Source organism: Rhinoraja longicauda, unplaced genomic scaffold (genome assembly GCF_053455715.1).
Source record: "Rhinoraja longicauda isolate Sanriku21f unplaced genomic scaffold, sRhiLon1.1 Scf000236, whole genome shotgun sequence".
Classification (NCBI taxonomy): Eukaryota; Metazoa; Chordata; class Chondrichthyes; order Rajiformes; family Arhynchobatidae; genus Rhinoraja; species Rhinoraja longicauda.
Window position 1 is genome coordinate 16,604 of NW_027601454.1, and position 21,515 is coordinate 38,118.

General features: G+C 43.2%; 1 protein-coding gene across 1 annotated transcript in view; it reads left to right on the forward strand.

The window, feature by feature from the left end:
* Positions 1-2,138: 2,138 nt before the first annotated feature.
* The window catches only part of LOC144590650 (receptor-interacting serine/threonine-protein kinase 1-like), a 28,702-nt gene continuing 9,325 nt past the window's right edge, over positions 2,139-21,515 (forward strand). Inside the window, exons 1-13 of the mRNA XM_078395122.1 lie at positions 2,139-2,156; positions 3,209-3,310; positions 5,145-5,299; positions 6,892-7,051; positions 7,163-7,289; positions 7,788-7,878; positions 9,225-9,707; positions 11,595-11,907; positions 14,228-14,376; positions 16,534-16,583; positions 17,508-17,666; positions 19,901-19,992; positions 20,147-20,219. Coding sequence (XP_078251248.1) covers positions 2,139-2,156; positions 3,209-3,310; positions 5,145-5,299; positions 6,892-7,051; positions 7,163-7,289; positions 7,788-7,878; positions 9,225-9,707; positions 11,595-11,907; positions 14,228-14,376; positions 16,534-16,583; positions 17,508-17,666; positions 19,901-19,992; positions 20,147-20,219 — 1,972 coding nt within the window. The remainder of the gene's footprint in view (positions 2,157-3,208; positions 3,311-5,144; positions 5,300-6,891; positions 7,052-7,162; positions 7,290-7,787; positions 7,879-9,224; positions 9,708-11,594; positions 11,908-14,227; positions 14,377-16,533; positions 16,584-17,507; positions 17,667-19,900; positions 19,993-20,146; positions 20,220-21,515) is intronic.

Here is a 21,515-nt window from a genome sequence, read left to right on the forward strand (position 1 = left end):
CAGGGAGAACATGCAAATTCCACACAGACAGCACCTGACGTTAGGATCAAACCCAGACCTCTGGAGTGTGAGGCGATGGTTCTACCAGCTGCTCTAAAAGGAATTTATAGAATGTAGGAAGAATGGGAGTAATGATGTCCTCTACATTTGTCCTCATGCACACATATTGACCTAATGCCACCTTATTAGTTAACTATAGAAGTGGAAACAAATTGTATATATATAGCTTACTCTTTGACTTAAGTCAAAGTCAAAGACTTAAGCAAACTATATAAAAATAACTGTCGCTCAAATAGCTTGAAAATGAGAACAATTCTGCACAAGTTGCTTTGTAGCCAAGTGGGTAGCACGGTGGTGCAGCTAGTAAGCTGCTGTCTCATGCTGCCAAACCTGGGTTCAATTCTGACCTCAGACCCTATTGGTGTGGAGTTTGCATGTCGTCCCTGTGACTTTCTTGTGGGTACTCCATTTTCCTCCCAGATCCCAAAGCTGCACAGGTTGAAAGGTTAATTATCCACTGTAAATTCCCCCTAGCGTATAGGTGAATGGTAGAATCTGGGACAAATTTATGAGGACGTGAGGAGAATGCAAAATAGAATGAATCTATTATTAATGTAAATTGGTCTGCACAAGTGCAGTGTGCTGAAATCCTGTGAGTCTATGGCCTGGATGCCTAGAATGGCTGGGTTTATCATAGGATTTCATGAGCACAAGTTCTCGCTGTCTTTCCAGACACCATCTTTCATGATGTTTTTGAAAATGTAGTGTAAATTCTCCGCAGAATTACAGTAGCATGGATCTCCGCCAATGCCATAGTCATAAAGTACTGAAACAGACCTATTTATCCCAACTCATCCATCCCACCAAGCATACATTTGGCCTAGATCTGTCTAAATCTTTCCTATCCATGTATTTTACGTTTATGTTATCATCTCAAACTCGTGGAGCTATTTTTTTGGGATGAGTGACAAAGGTTCAAAGGTTCAATCAAAAATTAAAATAGGTTTCCCACTGACGGTCTAATTTATGGTCTCGGGTTTCCCCACAACCTACCAATTGGGTTCCGAATGAATGTTAATTCCCCTTCAAATACCGAGTGGCTTGATACAAGTAAACGTCTTCAATAATTAAGCAATGAACAGAGGAACTTGAGTAATGTGCTTGAAAGGTTTATTCTGTCAACATCGTGCTCTTCCACGTTTCCTTATCGCAAATAATCAGTACTAATCTTTGTATTAATTAAACTTAATTAGTCTTGAAGAAACACACCACAGGTGAAATCAATATGGCTTTCTGAACCCAACCCCTCACCCAGAGGTTAAAAGCCTGAATTGACGGTGTATGAGTATAGTCTTTTGAGGATTGGGACAGTGATGGTATGCGTGGCAGTGCAGGAAGAAGCGCTTCAGTATAGTTTGATGGAATCTAAACTATAATTTGGTGTTTTGTTTTGCAGGCGCTATTGAAGATATCGCTCCTGCTGTTTTGTGGGTTTTTTGTTCCCGTGTGCTGCGTTGGTAAGGTTAAATATTCGAGAAAAATACTTCTATGGTGACACAAAACTAATCTTTGTAAAACATCAGTGATTGTGTCTCGAGTTTAAGGCTTGCAATGGTAAGCTATGTAAAAACTGGCGTACAAACGTTGTCTCTTTTCGTATCCTACACGAACTTTATCTTTCCAATTATCTTATACTCCATCGCTCAAGTAAAACTAAGGAAGAGTCCGCAATCGCTCGTATCCATTCTTTCCAAAGTCGTTGCGTTTTAAGGTTGCATTGTAATTTAAGAAGTCTTCATCAAATTACTTGGCCACTAAGTTCAAGATAATTTGGGTGAAATACTCGTTTGGATGAAGTGACAAGGAAAAACTCAATCTACATTGAATTGCTGAGGTTTAAGTTTTTTGATCTTGGGATATGGGTTTCGCTGGCAACGCCTGAAATTTTGCCTTTGCGAAGTTTGTTGTAAAGGCTGTTCTTGAATCACGGCAGCCTCGCTTGTTAAAATGTTGAGCTCATTTCCGTGATTTGGACCCAGTAACATTGAATGACGAGTAATAGAATTCCAAGTTGGGGTGCTGTGTCTCTGAGGGGAATTTACAGCTGATGGCGATTCCATGAATCTAGTGTCTTAATAATGGCAGTCCTAGATTTGGTAGGTGATATTGATGTGGTCTCGGTAAATATTGCCATCCCATCTTGTAAATGGTATTCACCATCTACCCGTAGAGGAGAAATGCATCCTCTAGAATTTCCACTTCAGCAGAACTTTCATGAACCAGGATTTGGGTGTAAACTTCAAGGGGTAATGGAAGTCAACTAGAGTTCCTTTAGTTTCGAGATACAGCGCGGAAACAGGCCCTTCGGCCCACCAACAATCCCCGCACATTAACACTTTCCTACACGCATTAGAGACAATTTTACACATACACCAAGCAAATTAACCTACATTCCTGTACGTCTTCGGAATGTGGGACGAAACCGAAGATCTCGGAACGTACAATCTCCGTACAGACAGCACCCTTAGTCGGAATCGAACCCGGGTCTCCGGCGCTGCAAAGTAGCAACTCTATCGAAACATATAAGATTATTAAGGGGTTGGACACGTTAGAGGCAGGAAACATGTTCCCAATGTTGGGGGAGTCCAGAACCAGGGGCCACAGTTTAAGAATAAGGGGTAGGCCATTGAGAACGGAGATGAGGAAAAACGTTTTTAGTCAGAGTTGTAAATCTGTGGAATTCTCTGCCTCAGAAGGCAGTGGAGGCCAATTCTCAATTCATTCAAGAGGGAGCTAGGTAGAGCTCTGAAGGATAACGGAGTCAGGGGGTATGGGGAGAAGGCAGGAACAGGGTACTGATTGAGAATGATCAGCCATGATCACATTGAATGGCGGTTCTTGCTCGAATGGCCTACACCTGCACCTATTGTCTATTGTCTACTACTACACCACCGGGCAGCTCATTTTTGGTTTTGAAAAAATATTAAATGGCTGCTGTGCTGAACAAAGTTGGATCAAAACTGCACTGTTGGAAATATTAAACAATGTCTGAACACTCTAGTTTGGGCAGCATCTGTGGCAGTTGTTATCTGAGATTTTATTTCAATCATGACTTTTTGAATCCCAATATGTGGAAAATTTGTCACTGGTACACAGGATTAAATATTACTTTTTATCCTAATTTTGCTTTTACTTATTTCCCTACTAGATTGTGATCTGGATCGTTGTAAAAATGAGGGCACCTGTGTGGTTGTTGATGGGATTAATCAATGTAACTGTCTTCATGGGCTCAGAGGCGAGACTTGTGAAGGTAAATCACCTCATTAAAGCCTTTTGCAGCTTTGCTTTAAAGTATACCCAGTGTACTAATGATCATCCTGATGTCTGAGTTTAATTTGGATTGTGTGGCTAAACTAAACTCCTTGATAAGATTGTTTGAGTTGTGTTGTTTCTATTGATACCACCATAGTATCTAACATCCTTTTCCTTCTCTTAATGTATAGTTCTTTTCAACACCATTGCTCTACTAAATTGTGAATCGCTCATTAAACTGGATGCTTTAAACAAAATTTCTATCTCTGCTCTTTCGATCTTTTTTCCAGCTCCTTTCCTTGTAACCTACAAACGTTGATCTTGTTTTGCATGATATTTTTAACTAACAGTATTGTGGATCTTTCCATTTTAAGCACAATATCTCAAATTTAACTGGCGACCACTCTGGCCTGGTATCAGGGAATAGTCCAAGATAATGTAAAATGGATAGTTGAATGCAGAAACAGTTTAACGAATACACAGGATTCTTTGTGGTGCTTCTATCTAGTGATCTACAAATTGCTTTCTCTTTAGCAGGTCTGTCTGCATATTTTGTCACTTGTAAGGGATAGTTTGTTTCCTATTTGTATGCTGTTAATAAGTGGCAAAACAAACTAAGATCTTGAGCTGTTTATTAATGGCCTACACTATGACGCAGAAGTTGAAAATATTCGCCTGTTATGAATTTGAAATAAAGCTAAAATCAGTCTGAACTGAAACCACCTGGTTTATTTTTCAAGAGGATCTTTCCCAGACTGTGACCCATGATGGCATTATCTTGTAATGGACGGACAATGGCTATGAATAGTTGAGCTTGGACAAATGCTGGCTTGTGCCTTGCCTACATCTACTTTGAATAAGTTATCTTTGCTCTGGGAGTTCTGCAACACCCTCTCTCCCTCTATGCTTAACTTTTTCCTGCTTCTAGTTCTCACCACTGTTGGTCTGAAGAAGGGTTTTGACCCAAAACATCACCTATTCCTTTTCTCCAGAGATGCTGCTTGACCTGAGTTACTCCAGCATTTTGTGTCTATCTTCCTTAAATCAAAATTTGTATTGATATTAGAATGCTAAACAATTGAGTACCTTGTGGCAGGAAAGGCCATTAATTTAAGTATTTTTCTGCAGATATAAAAATGGAAGTCAAGTGTGAGCAAACCTACATAAAAGTACTAATTATCAAGGATTACTTTGATTGGAAAAATGTCAGCATGGGCTCTGTACAATTGGCTGAGGATGCCTGCAAAGCTGCAATCGAAGTTGTAAATGGAGAAGAATATTATAGCATCACTATACACCATAACAATTATTCATCTTGTGGTACGGTTATGCTGGTGAGGACTTAATTTCATTTTGTGTTTTTATCAAATATGCCTAGTTGGTTTCCCATGAGCAGCCAAATGCAGTTTAAATACAGTTACCTGAAGTTGTAATTGACCTAGATTTTTTGCTATAAAGTACTGGGGAAAAGTTGTTGGTTTGACCTGCGAGCCTTCTTACAACTTCTCTAAGGATTAGGGGATGTCTTCAATATTAAGTTGGATGACCATTTTATGGATGAGGAAAAACTAGGATAAGATGCCTTGAATGATTGCCTGCAGGGTTAATTCTTGTACACCAGTTACTTGCACTGCACGCAGATTTATGGCTGGGTTTGCTGTAAATTGACAATCTAAAATGTCCAATGTTGATAGAAGTATCCCTTGAGTAAAATGAATTAATCCTTTTATGTATCTTGGTCAGAAGCAGCTTAATTTCATAAACTCAACATTTTCTAATTGACTTTAAACAATGACCCTGTTGAGCATTCTAATGAAAAACATCTATTCTAGAGTAATGCTACACACATCATGTACATGAATGGATTGGAGACTCGACATGCAACAGGCATTATCACCAGGCTTCCTTCTGAAACGATTGATTTCACTTGTGTGTACTACCGTGAAAGGATAGTGCAACTTGCATTTCCAATACTGCCAAAGACTGCGTAAGTTGTGTAGAGTGGAACTTTATACCTGCTTGGTACGGATCAATTAAAAAAAAAAATTGGTCTGATTTCCCACTTGGTGGAATGCTTTCAATTACAAGTGTACTAAGGAGTTTAAAATTAAATGTATTTTTTAAAGTTTCAGTGCTGTCATTTAAAGATCTTGTCACAAATATAAACTCAAGTTTGGTGAAAGTGAAGTTGAGAGCATACTGCATTTGGATTTTGTCTCGTGCCAGTTTGGTGACAATCTCTTTGTCTGTACTACTGCCAGTACTTTCCCATTCCTAATTTTGGAATCCTGTGATCAATGGTGGAGACTGGTTACTTGTGTTTTTGCTCTCTTTATGTTGGTTAAGTTGGCACTTAAATCATTCCTATGTACCAACTTGTCAAGGCTGTATACACTGTCAAAGCCCATAGTCTGTGATGGTCACTTTATCTCTGGCTACCACACATTCAAAACTTTGGCATGATTATAGTTGAAAGTAACTTTAAGACTTGAGATCTTTGTAAATCTTGCAAATTTTGCTTTTAATTATAATTCAGTGAAGCAAGTGTTCACTTAAATCTGCTCTTAAAAGTGATTACATTAGGCATAGAGATTGGGACTACAAGATGTGCAGGGCAAATTTTGTGGTGGACACCTGGAACACTGCCAGGTGTGTTGGAGGCAGATGCAGTGGTGGCATTCAAGAGCCTTTTGATAGATAATTTGCAGGCAGTGGAGAATGGTTTAACCTGACATGATGTTGGCCAAAGGATTACTTCCTGTTGGGTAAATGGATACATGCATTCTGAGTTACCTGTTCATTGCATGCAACTTGCAATTATAAGTAAAGGATGCTTGTTTATGCCTGTATTTACAAATGTTGCTGCAAACTAGGACCAAAATAACTTGTTCATTTTAAGAGTTGCAGTGCTGCATGTGCAGGAGGGACTAGTCACAGTATCAATGGCGCTCTATCAAAGTCCCAAGTATGAGACTGCTTATGTGGAATTGCCAGTCATACCTTGGTTGGAAAGATTGTACATCAGTTTGAAGATTGAACCTGGAGAGCAAAACTTCTTTGTTTTGACTATAAATGATTGTTGGGCTACACCAACCAAACATCCAAATGACTCGCCTCAGTATTACTTAATAAAGAAGGGGTAAGTTTCCTGGCTCTTGACCACAATGGAATAACAGTTTTAAGTCTGTACCTCACAAACATGCTTTCTAAGACTTGATGTATGTTGGTGGATTTTTGGCAGTCTACAAATTTGTTAATGTTCTCTTAAATGACCCCAAGTATAGCTATTCCACTAGCTACGATGAATGGACTTTCAATTATTGTCATCCAATGAGGAAAAGCCTAAATCAAATTAAGTATTGAATGTGACGGCATCAAAGCCTCTTAAATACAAGTTTGTAAACTTTATTCATCCCTGCTGGCAATTAATTAATCAATCAATTAATTAATTAATCAATTAATCAAGAAAATTGATTAATTTGTTTCCCATCCAATTGTAGTAAAATTGACAATGGTGTTTAATTTCTCTAACAGACCTTGTACACTTACATTTCTTTCATTTACTAATTTGCTTATTAGATGTCCTGCTGATGAAACTGTGCAGTATCACAATCAAATTGGAAATGAGACCACTGCCAACTTCAGTGTGCAAATGTTTCGTTTCACCAAGTATCCAGTCGTGTTCCTGCATTGCAGGACTGAAATTTGTGTTCCTGACAGTCTGGAGCCTTGTACGACTGTAAGTTTGGCTCAAACAAAGAATTTGAGCACTTGTTCTACCTTTTGGAGTGGTATGGGGAAAATAATTTAATGGCATACACTTTTTGCTTTCCAATGTGAAATTGTGCAGGATTGCCTTGGCCGATCATCACTGAAAACCAAAAGGGAAACCCACACGGACTACAAAGGGTTATTGACTTATGGACCTATTCAATGGACCCATCTTAATTCGCATATGCCTGAAGTTCATAAACCTAGTAAGTTTATTAATTGTATTACTACAACAACCAGGACAAATCTGAGCACATTCATTTTTCACAGGTTTTGTCTAATTACGCCTGCCTAAAGCATAAGGTATGCTTGGCCAATTCCTCTCACAACCATTTTCCAAATTAAATTGGCTGTTAATCTTTACTAACTAATATCAATGGTCTGACACTACTTTGCACCAGTTGACCATTTGATTTAAGATTTGTTGCATTCTTTTTGAGAAATGGATACTGTTCAACAGGGAGCAAAATATAGCCAAGTACTATAACTGCCTGAAACTAGTTTTATCTAGTTTATTGGCAAATTTATTCTGTCTGGGAAACTAAATTTGCAGTAAAATTGTACATGTTCCTGATTGAAAGTCTATCTAACCAAACCAAGAATTTGATTTGAATGTGCTCCATTTGACTGGTACTTCTGGGATGATTAACTTACACCTGTTAATGGTTTGAAACTCGAGCATAATTCCTTTCCATCTTTTGCAGATCTTGTGCTTGCTACCATTCCTGGTATAGTTGTGATATCTGCAATGGTGTTCCTTGTCCTTGCAATTACTTTGGCCAAAGTAATGAGAAAGTAAATTGGCCTCTTTACCTTTAATTGTTTACCTTTAAAAATTGTTTAAAAAAATGTAAGAATAAACCATTACCTAACTAATCTTGTGTGACAAAAGATGACATTCTTCAATCCAATGGTATAGATATAGCCTTGACAGCATTTTTTTCAGTTAGGATAAATGTACTTGTTGAATTTAAGCACAACCTCCCATTGCTTGACATTTATTAATAGAATGACTAAAGTCATGATCACTGATGTACATTTGGAATAATCTGTGCTGCATTTGGGTAGAGCATATTTTGGCATGTAGTGGATTTATCCATGTCTTTGGTTCAGTAAGATGCTTTCTTGGTTATAGGACAGCTATTTCAATGACCCTGGGATGTTGTGTTTTCAACTGGGCAGAACATGGGCTTTCCCTCCATCTATTGCTGAGATGTACTTGGAAATAGTACCTGGATTGAGAGTCTAATTTTAATGTGATTTCACCATTAGCCTACTTGGGGCCTTGGTGGAGATGTTGGTCCATTGATGCTAATGCCAGTTCACTTCTGTCAATATGGTAAGAGGATTTAGTAAACTGGTCTTGCTACCTGCTGCAGCTAGTCCCCATGTTGCTAGAAATTTGTTCTGGGTTGATCTTCAAGCATATTGGTTGCCAAAATATTGAATGAATTTAATCACTTGATATCTAATAAGAAAAATTTAGCTCTGGAGGAGAGGGTATCACTGCTGGAAGGAATGAAATCTAACAATATTTGTTTGGTTAATGTAATCTTTATCACAAATCTAGTGCAGTATAATGTCCATCAGTAAAGTCGCTACCAGAAGCTTTCTCAGTGGATGGAAAGGCAATTGATAGGAGCAGGACCAAGACCATCCTTTCAGTTGTAGTCATAAGAATTTGCCTCCATCTTGACCAGTACAATTTGGCACAAGCCATCCTATCTAGCTGATCCACAACCGAGCTAATGTTCATCTGTTAAATGACCATCCTATTGCCTTTATCCATCTTGCTGTAATGGTCTACCTTGATGCCACTCTAGCTGAAAACATGGAGGCAGGCTTTGGTATTCAACATCAATCATCGAGCTGGAGAAGGCACAACTCACTTCATACTTGATAGATGCAGAGACTCTTGTGACACAGTCGTAAAGGTGTATTGTATGCTTGCGTTCATTGGTTGGGCTATTTCTGAGTCTGGATACCATGATGCTTTAAGACTTTGATTACTCTACTTCTGGAGTATTGTGTGCACCTATTTACCCCAAAATGCTAAGGATGTGTAGGCTTGGGGAAAGTATAGTAAGAATGATGCATGGATTAGGGGCGTTAGTTGTATAAATCTTGAGGCCGGGGGGCAGGAGGCCGGGGGGCGGGAGGCCGGGGGCCGGGGGGCGGGGGGCCGGGGGGCAGGGGGGCAGGAGGCCGGGGGGCGGGGGGCAGGGGGCCGGGGCGTCAACCTGTCTTCAACTGCAGCAACTACCCTGGCGACAGAAGCCTGTTGAGTGTGCAAGTGGTTGGTTGAGTGTGTGTTTCCGCTGGGGGCGGGGATTGTGCGGGCAGGGTTTCGGCGGCAGTGGAGCGGTGGAGCCGGCAGTGGGGCAGTGGAGAATGGGCGATGATGGGCCGAGGCGCCGGCTGGAGGCAGCGGCAGCGGCTGAAGGGCCGGGCAGATCTGCGGACGGGTCCGGTGACACCTCGGCTGCTGACTTCGCTCGCATCGACCCTCGGGACTTGGAGGGGCTGAAGCAGATCGGACGAGGAGGCTTCGGCGTGGTTTACCGAGCGCGGCACCGGGTGTGGAGGATTCAGCTGGCGGTAAAGTCCATGTGGATGGACGAGAGGTAAGGCTGGGAGTGGGCTGCGTGTCACTGGCTTCACTGTAACAGACAGTGTCCTTCGTTGACTGAGGACAGTAACTCTGCATCTCTGGATAGAAGGAATGAGTGAGACCCTCCCTCCTTCAGACCAGCATCTGCAGTTCCTTCCTACACGGGGCTCGGTTGAATACAGTCCCGGGTTGTGAAACCCTCACTCAAAGCAGGGCGAGTACTTGCAAACAATGTCTGCAAAGAGTGTCTTTTCAACCGTCCCATGGCTTGGTGGTTACTTGTGTGGGAAGGAGCTGCAGATGCTGGTTTACACCGTAGACACAAAATGCTGATGCAACTCAGCGGCATCTCTGGAGAACAGGAATGGGCGACATTTCGGGTCGGAGCCCTTGACTTGTTAGGTTGATAGTTGAGAACGTGTAAAGGCGTGTACAGTCTTGTACTTCCGCATTTGTCTGCTGTTCAGTAATTCCAGACTTTCCCGTTGTGTCGCGGATTTCCAGCATCTGCGCGATTTCCCGGTTTAATGTCACTTCCCTGTTTTTGGTATGTTGAAAGTAGGACCGCAAAACGGCCGGGAGGCAATTACAGGGCACCTCGGACCTGAGTCATAACTGGGCAAGGAGCAGACTTTTGTCTTCACTAAGGAATCTCCTGGAAGTACTAGGGGAACTGAAGGGTCCAGTGGGAGGGAAGAACTGAAGGGAATCCACATTAGTCAGAAAATAGTGTTAGGTAAATTGTTGGGACTGAAGTCGGACAAATCCCCAGGGCCTGATAGTCTGCATCCCAGAGTACTCGAGGTGGTGGCCCTAGAAATTGTGGATGCATTGATGATCATTTTCCAATGTTTTCTCGACTCTGGATTAGATCAGAAGGGGAGGTGCAACGAGACCTGGGTGTGCTTATACATCAGTCACTGAAAGTAAGCATGCAGGCACAGCAGGCAGTGAAGAAAGCCTTCATTGCAAGAGGATTTGAATTTAGGAGCAAGGAGGTCCTACTGCAGTTGTACAGGGCCCTGGTGAGACTGCACCTGGAGTATTGTGTGCAATTTTGGTCTCCTAATTTGAGGAAGGACATGATTGCTATTTAGGGAGTGCAGCGTAGGTTCACCAGGTTAATTCCCGGAATGGTGAACCTATGATGAAAGAATGGGTTGATTGGGCTTGTATTTGCTGGAATTTAGAAGGGTGAGATCTTGTAGAAACATATAAAATTCTTAGAGGATTGGACAGGGTAGATGCAGGAAAAATGTTCCTGATGTTGGGGGAGTCCAGAACCAGGGGTCACAGTTTAAGAGTAAGGGGTAGGCCATTTAGGACTAAGATGAGGAAAACCTTTCTCCCCAGAGTTGTGAATCTGTGGAATTCTCTGCCACAGAAGGCAGTGGAGACCAATTCGCTGGATGTTTTCCAGAGAGTTACATTTAGCTCTTGTGGCTTAGGGGATCAAGGGATATGGGGGAAAAAGCCAGAACGGATTTTGGATGATCAGCCATGAACGTATTGAATGGTGGTGCTGGCCCGAAGGGCTAAGTGGCCTACTCTTGCACCTATTTTCGGTGTATCTATGTTTTTGTGTCTATCTTCGGTTTAAACCAGCATCTGTCAGATTCTTATTCAATCATTCTCCCTCACATGGGACTTTTCTAGTGAGACTTTTCATTTGTTTCAAATTTTCAATCATTTGCTGGCAGATATAACTTGAGGTAGGAGTAAATGCTTGTTAAACATATGATGCCGATTAGTTGCATTAGTGGTCTCGACCCGAAACGTCACCCATTCCTTCTCTCCAGAGATGCTGCCTGACTCACTGAGTTACTCCAGCATTTTGTGACACCTTCGATTTGTCCCAGCATCTACAGTTATTCTCCTGCACTACTCACTTTGTTTACAGTGATGATCATGGACTGTTGGAAGAAGCAAAAAAGTTGCACAAGGCGCAATTTGAGTACATTCTCCGTTTGTATGGAATTACGGAACTCTGTCTGAAGGCTGGAACCAAATTGCTGGGACTGGTAACTGAATTTGTGGAGAATGGATCACTGGAAAATCTCATTCGCCTCCATGAAGTCCCTTTGCCTCTTCGACTACGTTTTGTGTACGAGATTGCTTTGGGAATGAACTTCCTCCACAACCTTAACCCAGCCCTCTATCACCATGACTTAAAGCCTGCTAATATTCTACTAAATAAGGAGTATCACATTAAGGTAAGTTAAAGTGCATGAGCTATTTTTGCAAGCCTTTCATGAGTAATTTATTGTTATATGTTCTGAAACAGGAAAATAACTTTCTTTACTTGCAGCAGCACAACAAGTATGTAAACATGGTACTCTGAAGACACCACAATAAACAACAAAAAGAAGTTCAATAATTTGACAGCAATACAGAAGAAAAACAAAGCCCCGAGTCCCTAGTGTAATCAAGACAGTTTGGAGTTTAGTTGGACTTTATTGTGCTCAATGCCTGATTGTTGTTGGGAAGAAGCTGCTCCTGAACCTGGATGTTAGATTTTGGGATCTTATTCCTTCCTGATGGCAGGAGTGAAATGAGAGTGGCCAGGGTGGTGTGGGTCCTTGAGGTTGGCTGCCCTTTTGAGGCGATGCCTCCTGTAGATCCATTTGATGGTGGGGAGGTTGGTGCCCGTGATGGACCAAAAAATATTACCCAAATCTTCCCGTCACAGTGGATCAGTTGAATTGTGTCAGTTGAAGTCTCGCAAGGTGTTGGCTTGTGCAGGGTAAAACTTGTTTAAATAGTTTTGTTTTTTAGTTTAGAGGTGCAGCATGGAAACAGTCCCACAGAGTCCACACCGACCATCAATTACCTGTACGCCAGTTCTGTTTTCCCAGTTTTGCATCCTGCACATCAGGGGTAATTTACAGAAGCCAATTACCCTGCAAACCTGCACGTCTTTAGGATGTGGGAGGAAACTGGAAGACCCGAAGAAAATCCGGTCGCAGGGAGAATATGCAAACTCCGCATATATGTGAGGATCAACCCCGGGTCACTTGTGCTGAGAGGCTGCAGCTCTACTGCTGTGCCACTGTGCTGTCCACAGAGATACAGCATGGAAACAGGCCTTTCCGCTCCTCCCCCTCTCCCCGAGTCCACTCTGACCATTGATCATCCATTGACACTAGTTCTGTTATCTCACTTTCGCATCCTCTCCCTGCATGCTAGGGGCAATTTACAGAGACCAATTAACCTACAGTGGTGATTGAGATCGCGGGGCAGACCAGAGATAGAAAGGAACTAAAATTGCAAATGGCCAATAGTTTGGTGCAAAATTGCAAATGGCCAACATCATCCAGTCAATTGTAATCTATTAGACCAGTTAACATTTTAGATGTGTAATCTCCATCATGATCTACAGTACAAATCCAGGTGTAAGCAGTAAGGCACATGCTACATATGGAGCTGAAGTGAAAGTATTTTGCCTTTGCTGGAATGTATCGCTGACCCTCTGTAATCCTACACCCTCAACCTCCAAGACATCCATATCAAATTCTAAATCTAATTCTTAAATACTTGGTACAGTTAACTTTTATGTTCCAAACCCACTCATTCCTGGGATCTGGGATATTATCTGAATGGTGTCAAGTTAGGAGGAGGGGGAGTTCAACGAGATCTGGGTGTCCTAGTGCATCAGTCAATGAAAGGAAGCATGCAGGTTCAGCAGGCAGTGAAGAAAGCCAATGGAATGTTGGCCTTCGTAACAAGAGGAGTTGAGTATAGGAGCAAAGAGGTCCTTCTACAGTTGTACCGGGCCCTGGTGAGACCGCACCTGGAGTACTGTGTGCAGTTTTGGTCTCCAAATTTGAGGAAGGATATTCTTGCTATGGAGGGCGTGCAGCGTAGGTTCACTAGATTAATTCCCGGAATGGCGGGACTGTCGTATGTTGAAAGGCTGGAGCGATTGGGCTTGTATACACTGGAATTTAGAAGGATGAGGGGGGATCTTATTGAAACATATAAGATAATTAGGGGATTGGACACATTAGAGGCAGATAACATGTTCCCAATGTTGGGGGAGTCCAGAACAAGGGGCCACAGTTTGAGAATAAGGGGTAGGCCATTTAGAACGGAGATGAGGAAGAACTTTTTCAGTCAGAGGGTGGTGAAGGTGTGGAATTCTCTGCCTCAGAAGGCAGTGGAGGCCAGTTCGTTGGATGCTTTCAAGAGAGAGCTGGATAGAGCTCTTAAGGATAGCGGAGTGAGGGGGTATGGGGAGAAAGCAGGAACGGGGTACTGATTGATAGTGATCAGCCATGATCGCATTGAATGGCGGTGCTGGCTCGAAGGGCTGAATGGCCTACTCCTGCACCTATTGTCTATTGTCTATTGTCTATTGTCTATTATCATTCTTGTAAACCTCCTCTGGGCCCTCTCCAACGCCAGCACATCTTTCCTCAGATATGGGCCCAAAACTGCTCTCAATACTCCACATGTGGTTTAACCAGTGCCTGAAAAAGCCTCAGCCCAAGAAACATCCCATTCTTGTCTTACAACATCCTTGTTCTTCTCCAGATATGTGATTTTGGTCTGGCAAAATGGCGGAAATTCACAAGTCAAAACAGAAATAATTCCCCCCAAAACGACGGCACCATTAGTTACATGCCACCTGAATGCTTTGCGGACATCAATACCAGGAAAGACACAAAGGTTGATGTGTACAGGTGAGTGAAGTTTCTAAATGGCAGTGTTGTCCCATGTGCCTGGATGTGATCTATAACTTAGTGAACTTTGAGGACATTCTGGCTGATGGCCTTGTTTAGATTGGAGATACTGTATGGAAACAGGCCCTCTGGCCCACTGAGTGATCCCCGCACACTAACACTATCCAACAAACACTAGAGTTGCTGTCTTGCAGCGCCAGAGACCATGGTTCTATCCTGACTACAGCTGCTGTCTGTATGGAGTTTGTCTGTTCTCCCCTTGACCACATGGGTTTTCCCTGGGTGCTCCGGTTTCATCCCACATTCCAAAGATGTACAGGTTTATACGTTAATTAGCTTCGGTAAAGATTGTAAATTGCCCCTAGCTTGTAGGATAATGCTAGTGTATAGGGATCTCTGGTCGGCACAGACTCGGTGAGATGACGGGCCTGTTTCTATGCTGTATCTCTAAATGAAACAAAACTAAAAAAGAGTATTTGGAAATTCCTTGTTGCTGAAAGTGTTTTGAGCAGGACCCAATATTTAATAAGAACCTGGGGAGGTAACGTTTTCAGAGGATGGTGGGTATATGGAATAAGCTGGTGGAGGAAGTAGTTGAGGCAGGTAGTATTGCAATGCTTAAGAATCATTTGGACAGGGACATGGATAGGATAGGTTTAGAGGGATATGGGCCAAATGCAGGCAGGTGGAACTAGTGTAAATGGGACTTGTTGGTCGGTGTGGGGAAGTTGGGATGAAGGGTTTGTTTCCATACTATGATTCTATGACTCCATGACAATTCATACTTCAGCTGCCTGGAAGTGATGCAACTCTCCTTTGAAGCTTTGTCGGGTCACATGAAATGCACAGCAAGTGTCCCCAAGTTCCACTTTCCCTTCACGTATAACCCATCCCTGCCAAGGATCATGAACCCTGCCCTCACATATTTTATCGGTGAAAGCCTAAGCATTAATCTTTATTGCACTTGTGTCAAATCCTTGCCCTTGTGTAAACAAGTTTCTATTATCTTAATATTATGCAAGTTTTTAATTGAGTTGATCAATTGAGTTTATTATCCTGATGCAAGATGCTTCTCATTGTAAATCTAGTTGATGACAGTGGTATCACTGGCAAAGATCAAGTTGGCATTGATTGATTGAAAGATACCACATGGAAACGGGCCTTTTGGTCCACTGAGTTCACCTTGAACATCGATCACCTGTTCTCACTAGTTCAATGTTACCCCACTTTCACTTCTACTCTCTACACACTTGGGGCAATTTACAGAAGCCAATTGACCTACAAACACGCACGTCTTTGTGACCTTGGAGCAAACCGGAGCACCCAATAGTCAATTTTATTTGTCACATGCACAAATGTGCAGTGAAATGAAAGATTACTCACAGTCCAACAATAAGAGCAATAAAAATAAGTAATAACACACAATCATAAACCAACACCAAACAAAAAGAAACATCCATCACAGTGAGTCTCCTCCAGTCACCTCCTCACTGTGATGGAAGGCATATTCCTGACCACAAGAATATGTTTAAAAGCCCACAGACAGCATCCTATGACAGGATCGAACCCAGGTCTGTGGCGCTGTGATACAGCGGCTCTACCAGCTGCACCACTGTGCTGCCTTCTCTTCCTGGACAACATTTAATCTCCAAGTTGTACCTGTTTTCCTTTCTAAGCTGTTATCAAACCCCATCTCAAAGACTTTGAGCTTGGCTCTTGGGATCTGATGGATTGCTCAAGTGTCAGCCAAATAGCAATGGTGGAATGCCACAGGTCATTGAGGTATTGCTAAGAATCAAACTCTGTAGTTTGGACAGTCAAGCCACGGATATGATGCCACCAACTGAGAATTGCGGAGGTGCACATGAGAGGGTGTAGAATATGCTGCTTGGCCCTCTGGGGTCTGGGTTATTGCCAGGCTGGAATGTTAATGAAGATGAGGGGAAATACCTTTAAACCCCTAACAAATGCCTGGTCTTTTAGCAAATGTAAAGAGAGGTTGTTTAAAAAATACTAAATTAACTCTGCTAAAGTAATCTGTTTTTTCCTCCTGTTAAGCTCTTAACTTTCAATCAGACCTTTAATTGAGTCATGTTGCGTGTCTTGAAACTGATCACGACAATAACCTTTTTATCATTTCTGTTTATAATCTCATAGCTATGGAATTGTTATCTGGGGGATACTAACGTGCAAAACGCCTTATGAATGTAAGTACAGCTGTAACTATCATATTAAATAAAAGTAGGAAGTGTTGGTAAGACTCGGCAGGTCAGACAGCAACTGTGGAAAGAGAAAGTTAATATTATAGGCAAAGACCCTTCGGCAAAACTATGTTCCAGAAACTTTATTCCTTCAAGTTTGGCCGGCACAGTGGCGCAGCGATAGATTTGCTGCCTTACAGCACCATGGTCCCTGGTTCGATCCTGACCATGGGTGGTGTCTGTATGGAGTTTGTACGTTCTCCCCACGATTGCATGAGTTTTCCCTGGGTGGTCCGGTTTCTTCCCACACTCCAAAGACGTACAGATTTGTAGGTTGTAGGGAAACGAATCCTGGTGGACCTCGGCTCGTATGTTTCACCATGTCCTCTGTTCCAAACTCTGAACCCAACTCTGGCCCACCGTGTCTCGTCCACCCCTGGTTGTGCATCCCTCTCAAAGTCTGGACACCCAACTCGTACTTGGATTAATTAATGAGTCAGCAGCCTGAACATTGCGATTGCTGACAGTTGGATGCCAGATTTCTTGGAGATTTCCTGTGTTATCTAGTCTGAAGGCACAAAAATGTTGTTAAGTCTTTAAATTACAGGTCTCTACATTGTCCATGTTCAGTTAGATTATTTTCAGCGGCGGAGAACACTATGGCTACGCTTTGCCAGGCTGACCCTGCGACGCTGCCAGGACAAGACCTTCATGGTCAGATCAAGAACCCTGCTCATACAACAGCTGGAACTTGACAATAGTGCCAAACCGGCCACTCAGTATACTGTCTCAGTGTACTACTGCTGTGCCCTTGTGTTGTATCTGAGGTGCTAATCTAATATGTATCTAAGTGCTAATGTATAGTGACACGTGTACTGGACTTTGTATGGAAAAATGAATTTCACTAAGTACCATGCCATTTATCCTCAGATGTTCGACATTCTGCGCTTATTAAATCGTGCATATGCAATGGAGACAGACCTGACCTGCAGCAAATCCCAAAACATCTTTTGGAATCTTGTAAACCCCTCATTGACCTGATGAAAAGATGTTGGGCTCAAAATCCAAATGATCGTCCTCCCTTTTCAAGTATGTTTTTACCAATAATGCATGACTGCCAGGTGCTGGGGGCAATGATGCTTTTGCATGTCGCTGCTCCCCATGTTAGAGATCCTAGGGTGACGGAGGAACTGAATGAAATCCACATTAGGCAGGAAATGGTGTTGGGTAGACTGATGGGACTGAAGGCTGATAAATCCCCAGGACCTGATGGTCTGCATCCCAGAGTACTTAAGGAGGTGGTGCTAGAAATTGTGGACGCATTGGTGATCATTTTCCAATGTTCTATAGATTCAGGATCAGTTATCTGTGGATTGGAGGGTAGCTAATGTCCCACGTTTTAAGAAAGGAGGGAGAGAGAAAATGGGAAATTATAGACCGGTTAGTCTGACATCAGTGATGGGGAAGATGCTGGAGTCAATTATAAAAGACGAAATTATGGAGCATTTGGATAGTAGTAACAGGATTGTTCTGAGTCGGCATGGATTTACGAAGGGGAAATCATGCTTGACTAATCTTCTGGAATTCTTTGAGGATGTAACTAGGAAAATTGACAGGGGAGAGCCGGTGGATGTGGTGTACCTTGACTTTCAGAAAGCCTTCGACAAGGTTCCACATAGGAGATTATTGGGCAAAATTGGAGCACATGGTATTGGAGGTAGGGTACTGACATGGATAGATAATTGGTTGACAGACAGAGCAAAGAGTGGGGATAAATGGGTCCCTTTCAGAATGGCAGGCAGTAACTAGTGGGGGTACCGCAAGGCTCAATGCTGGGACTGCAGCTATTTACAATATACATTAATGACTTGGATGAAGGCATTAAAAGTACCATTAGCAAATTTGCAGATGATACAAAGCTGGGTGGTAGCGTGAACTGTGAGGAAGATGCTATGAGGTTGCAGGGTGACTTGGACAGGTTGTGTGAGTGGGCGGATGCCTAGCAGATGCAGTTTAATATGGATAAGTGTGAGGTTATCCACTTTGGTGGTAAGAATAGGAAGGCAGAGTATTATCTGAATGGTGTCAAGTTAGGAAAAGGGGACGTACAATGAGATCTGGGTGTCCAAATGCATCAGTCACTGAAAGGAAGCATGCAGGTACAGCAGGCAGTGAAGAAAGCCAATGGAATGTTGGCCTTCATAACAAGAGGAGTTGAGTACAGGAGCAAAGAGGTCCTTCTACAGTTGTACAGGGCCCTAGTGAGACCTCACCTGGAGTACTGTGTGCAGTTTTGGTTTCCAAATTTGAGGAAAGATATTCTTGCTATTGAGGGCATGCAGCGTAGGTTCACTAGGTTAATTCTCGGAATGGCGGGACTGTCATATGTTGAAAGACTGGAGCGACTAGGCTTGTATACACTGGAATTTAGAAGGATGAGAGGAGATCTTATCGCAACGTATAAGATTATTAAGGGGTTGGACACGTTAGAGGCAGGAAACATGTTCCCAATGTTGGAGGAGTCCAGAACAAGGGGCCACAGTTTATAAATAAGGGATAGGCCATTTAGAACTGAGATGAGGAAAAACTTTTTCAGTCAGAGTTGTGAATCTGTGGAATTCTCTGCCTCAGAAGGCAGTGGAGGCCAATTCTCTGATTGCATTCAAGAGAGAGCTAGATAGAGCTCTTGAGGATAGCGGAATCAGGGGGTATGGGGAGAAGGCAGGAACGGGGTACTGATTGAGAATGATCAGCCATGATCACATTGAATGGCGGTGCTGGCTCGAAGGGCCGAATGGCTGCCTCCTGCATCTATTGTTATTGTCCATAAATGTACCTTACCATATCATCATCAACACCATCCATAAAGTTTGATCTCATAAGCTAATAGTCATTGAATCATCTCGGGTAGGCAGAGAAAGCTGGAGTAACTCAGGGGGTCAGGCCGCATCTCTGGAGAAAGGAAATGGGTGACGTTTCAGGTCGAGACCCTTCTGCAGACTGGGAGTCAGTGGAGAGGGAAACTAGAGATATGAAAAGGTTCAGGTTCAGAACAGTTTTGTTCTGAACTTTTTCTACCTCTAGCTGGGTGGCAGTCAGTGGTGAGCAGGGAATGGCCTGGGGGTAGTGACAGTCAGATGGCTTGGGTGGGACTGGCCTGGGGAGTGACAGTCAGGCTGTTCGGGTGGGAATGGCTTGGCAAGCGGTCGTCCGAGGGAGTAAGTGGGGGTAAAATGAGATGGGAACAAAGAGGGAATCGGTTTCCATGGGCGTATGGATGTTGTGTCCAAAATGACTGTTTATTGTCCCTTCTCTTTCATCAGAGTGTGTTAATGAGCTTGAAGCAGAACAGAGGAATGATCAGGAGCTTCAACAGGCAGTGCAGGTCCTGGCTCAGCAAGTCCTGGCTCAGCAGGTACAGACTCCCACAGAACTGCTCTGGTGAATGGCCGGTTTCCGTCTTGCTTTGGTCTGCTATTTCTGCAGATTCCAACTAACGAAGGGGGAAGGTGGTGAGGCACACTGTATTGCGTCATTGTTTTCTGATCTTGGATTTCTTTTCTGTGCAGCTGTCCAATTGTGTGGTCGTAGACTGTGCGCCTGGTAGCGGAGGGAATACAGGAAGCAGCAGCAATCTTTGTGGTAACTATGATCTGATGCTCTTTTTCCTACTTTCAGAGGGAAAGCAAAATTCTTGTTCTGATTTGGAGCTCGTTTACATGCTTTGTTGTAAAGTCCATGGTTTTAATGTCATTCTGCATTCCCTCCCCCCACGTGCTCCAGGGCTGAGGAAACCCTCAGATTTCCACTGGAGCTCCATTGATTGCAGTGCTCAGCGCAGCCAGAAGGGGGAGTGAGCTCAGCCTGAACAATGACCCATTCCCCACACATGCCTATGATCTTTTAGCTATGGCACGGTGGCGCTGCGGTAAAGTTGCTGCCTAAAGGTTCGATCCTGACCTCGGGTACTGTCTCTGCATAGTTTGCACGTTCTCCCCGTGATGGTGTGGATCTCCTCTGGGTGCACAGATTTCCTCCCATATTCCAAAGACATGCAGGTTTAGGGACAATTTTACAGAAGACAATTGTCCCTAATGTGTTGGATAGAACTAGTGTATGGGTGATTGTTGGTTGGCATGGACTCGATGGACCAAAGGGTCTGTTTGCACTCTTCTAAATTCTGCACATGGCTTTGTTTGACTGTTCCTTGACAGCAACAACTTTCTTTAACTGTGCAAAGAGACCATTCATCCCACCAGGTCTGAACTAGCCCCTAGCTGAGCACTCCCATTCCCTCATCTCCCTATTTCCCTGTGGCCCCATAACCCCTCCTTTTGCAATTCCCCTTGGAATCTTTTGCCACTTAACTACACTGGAGGCAGTTTACTATGGTCAACATGGTCAGTCGACTGCATGGTAGCGCAGCGGTAGAGTTGCTGACTTACAGCACCAGGGACCCGGGTTCGATCCCGACTGTGGATGCTGACTATGGAGTTTGTACGTTCTCCACGGGGACTGTGTGGGTTTTCTCTGGGATCATCGTTTTTTTTCCATTCTCCAAAGGTTAATCGGCTTCGGTAAAAATTGTGAATTGTCCCTAGCATGTGTAGGTTATTGTTAGTTGTGTTTGGGTGGCTGGTCGGCGCGGACTCGTTGAACCGAAGGGCCTGTTCCCATGCTCTAAACTAACAAACCAGCCTATGTGCCTGTGTGAGGAAGCTGGAGCACCTAGGAGAAACAACACAGAATCCAGAGCGCATATGGATTACACCCAGGGTCCGGAAGATGCACGCGACCTTGGACATGTGAGGCAGCAGCACTAACTGCTGTGTCACTAGGCCATGTTTTTCCTGGGACGTGTTGAGTTTAGTTTAGAGATACAGATTGGAAAAGGGGCCTTTCGGCCCACCGAGTCCACACCGACCATCGATCACCCAT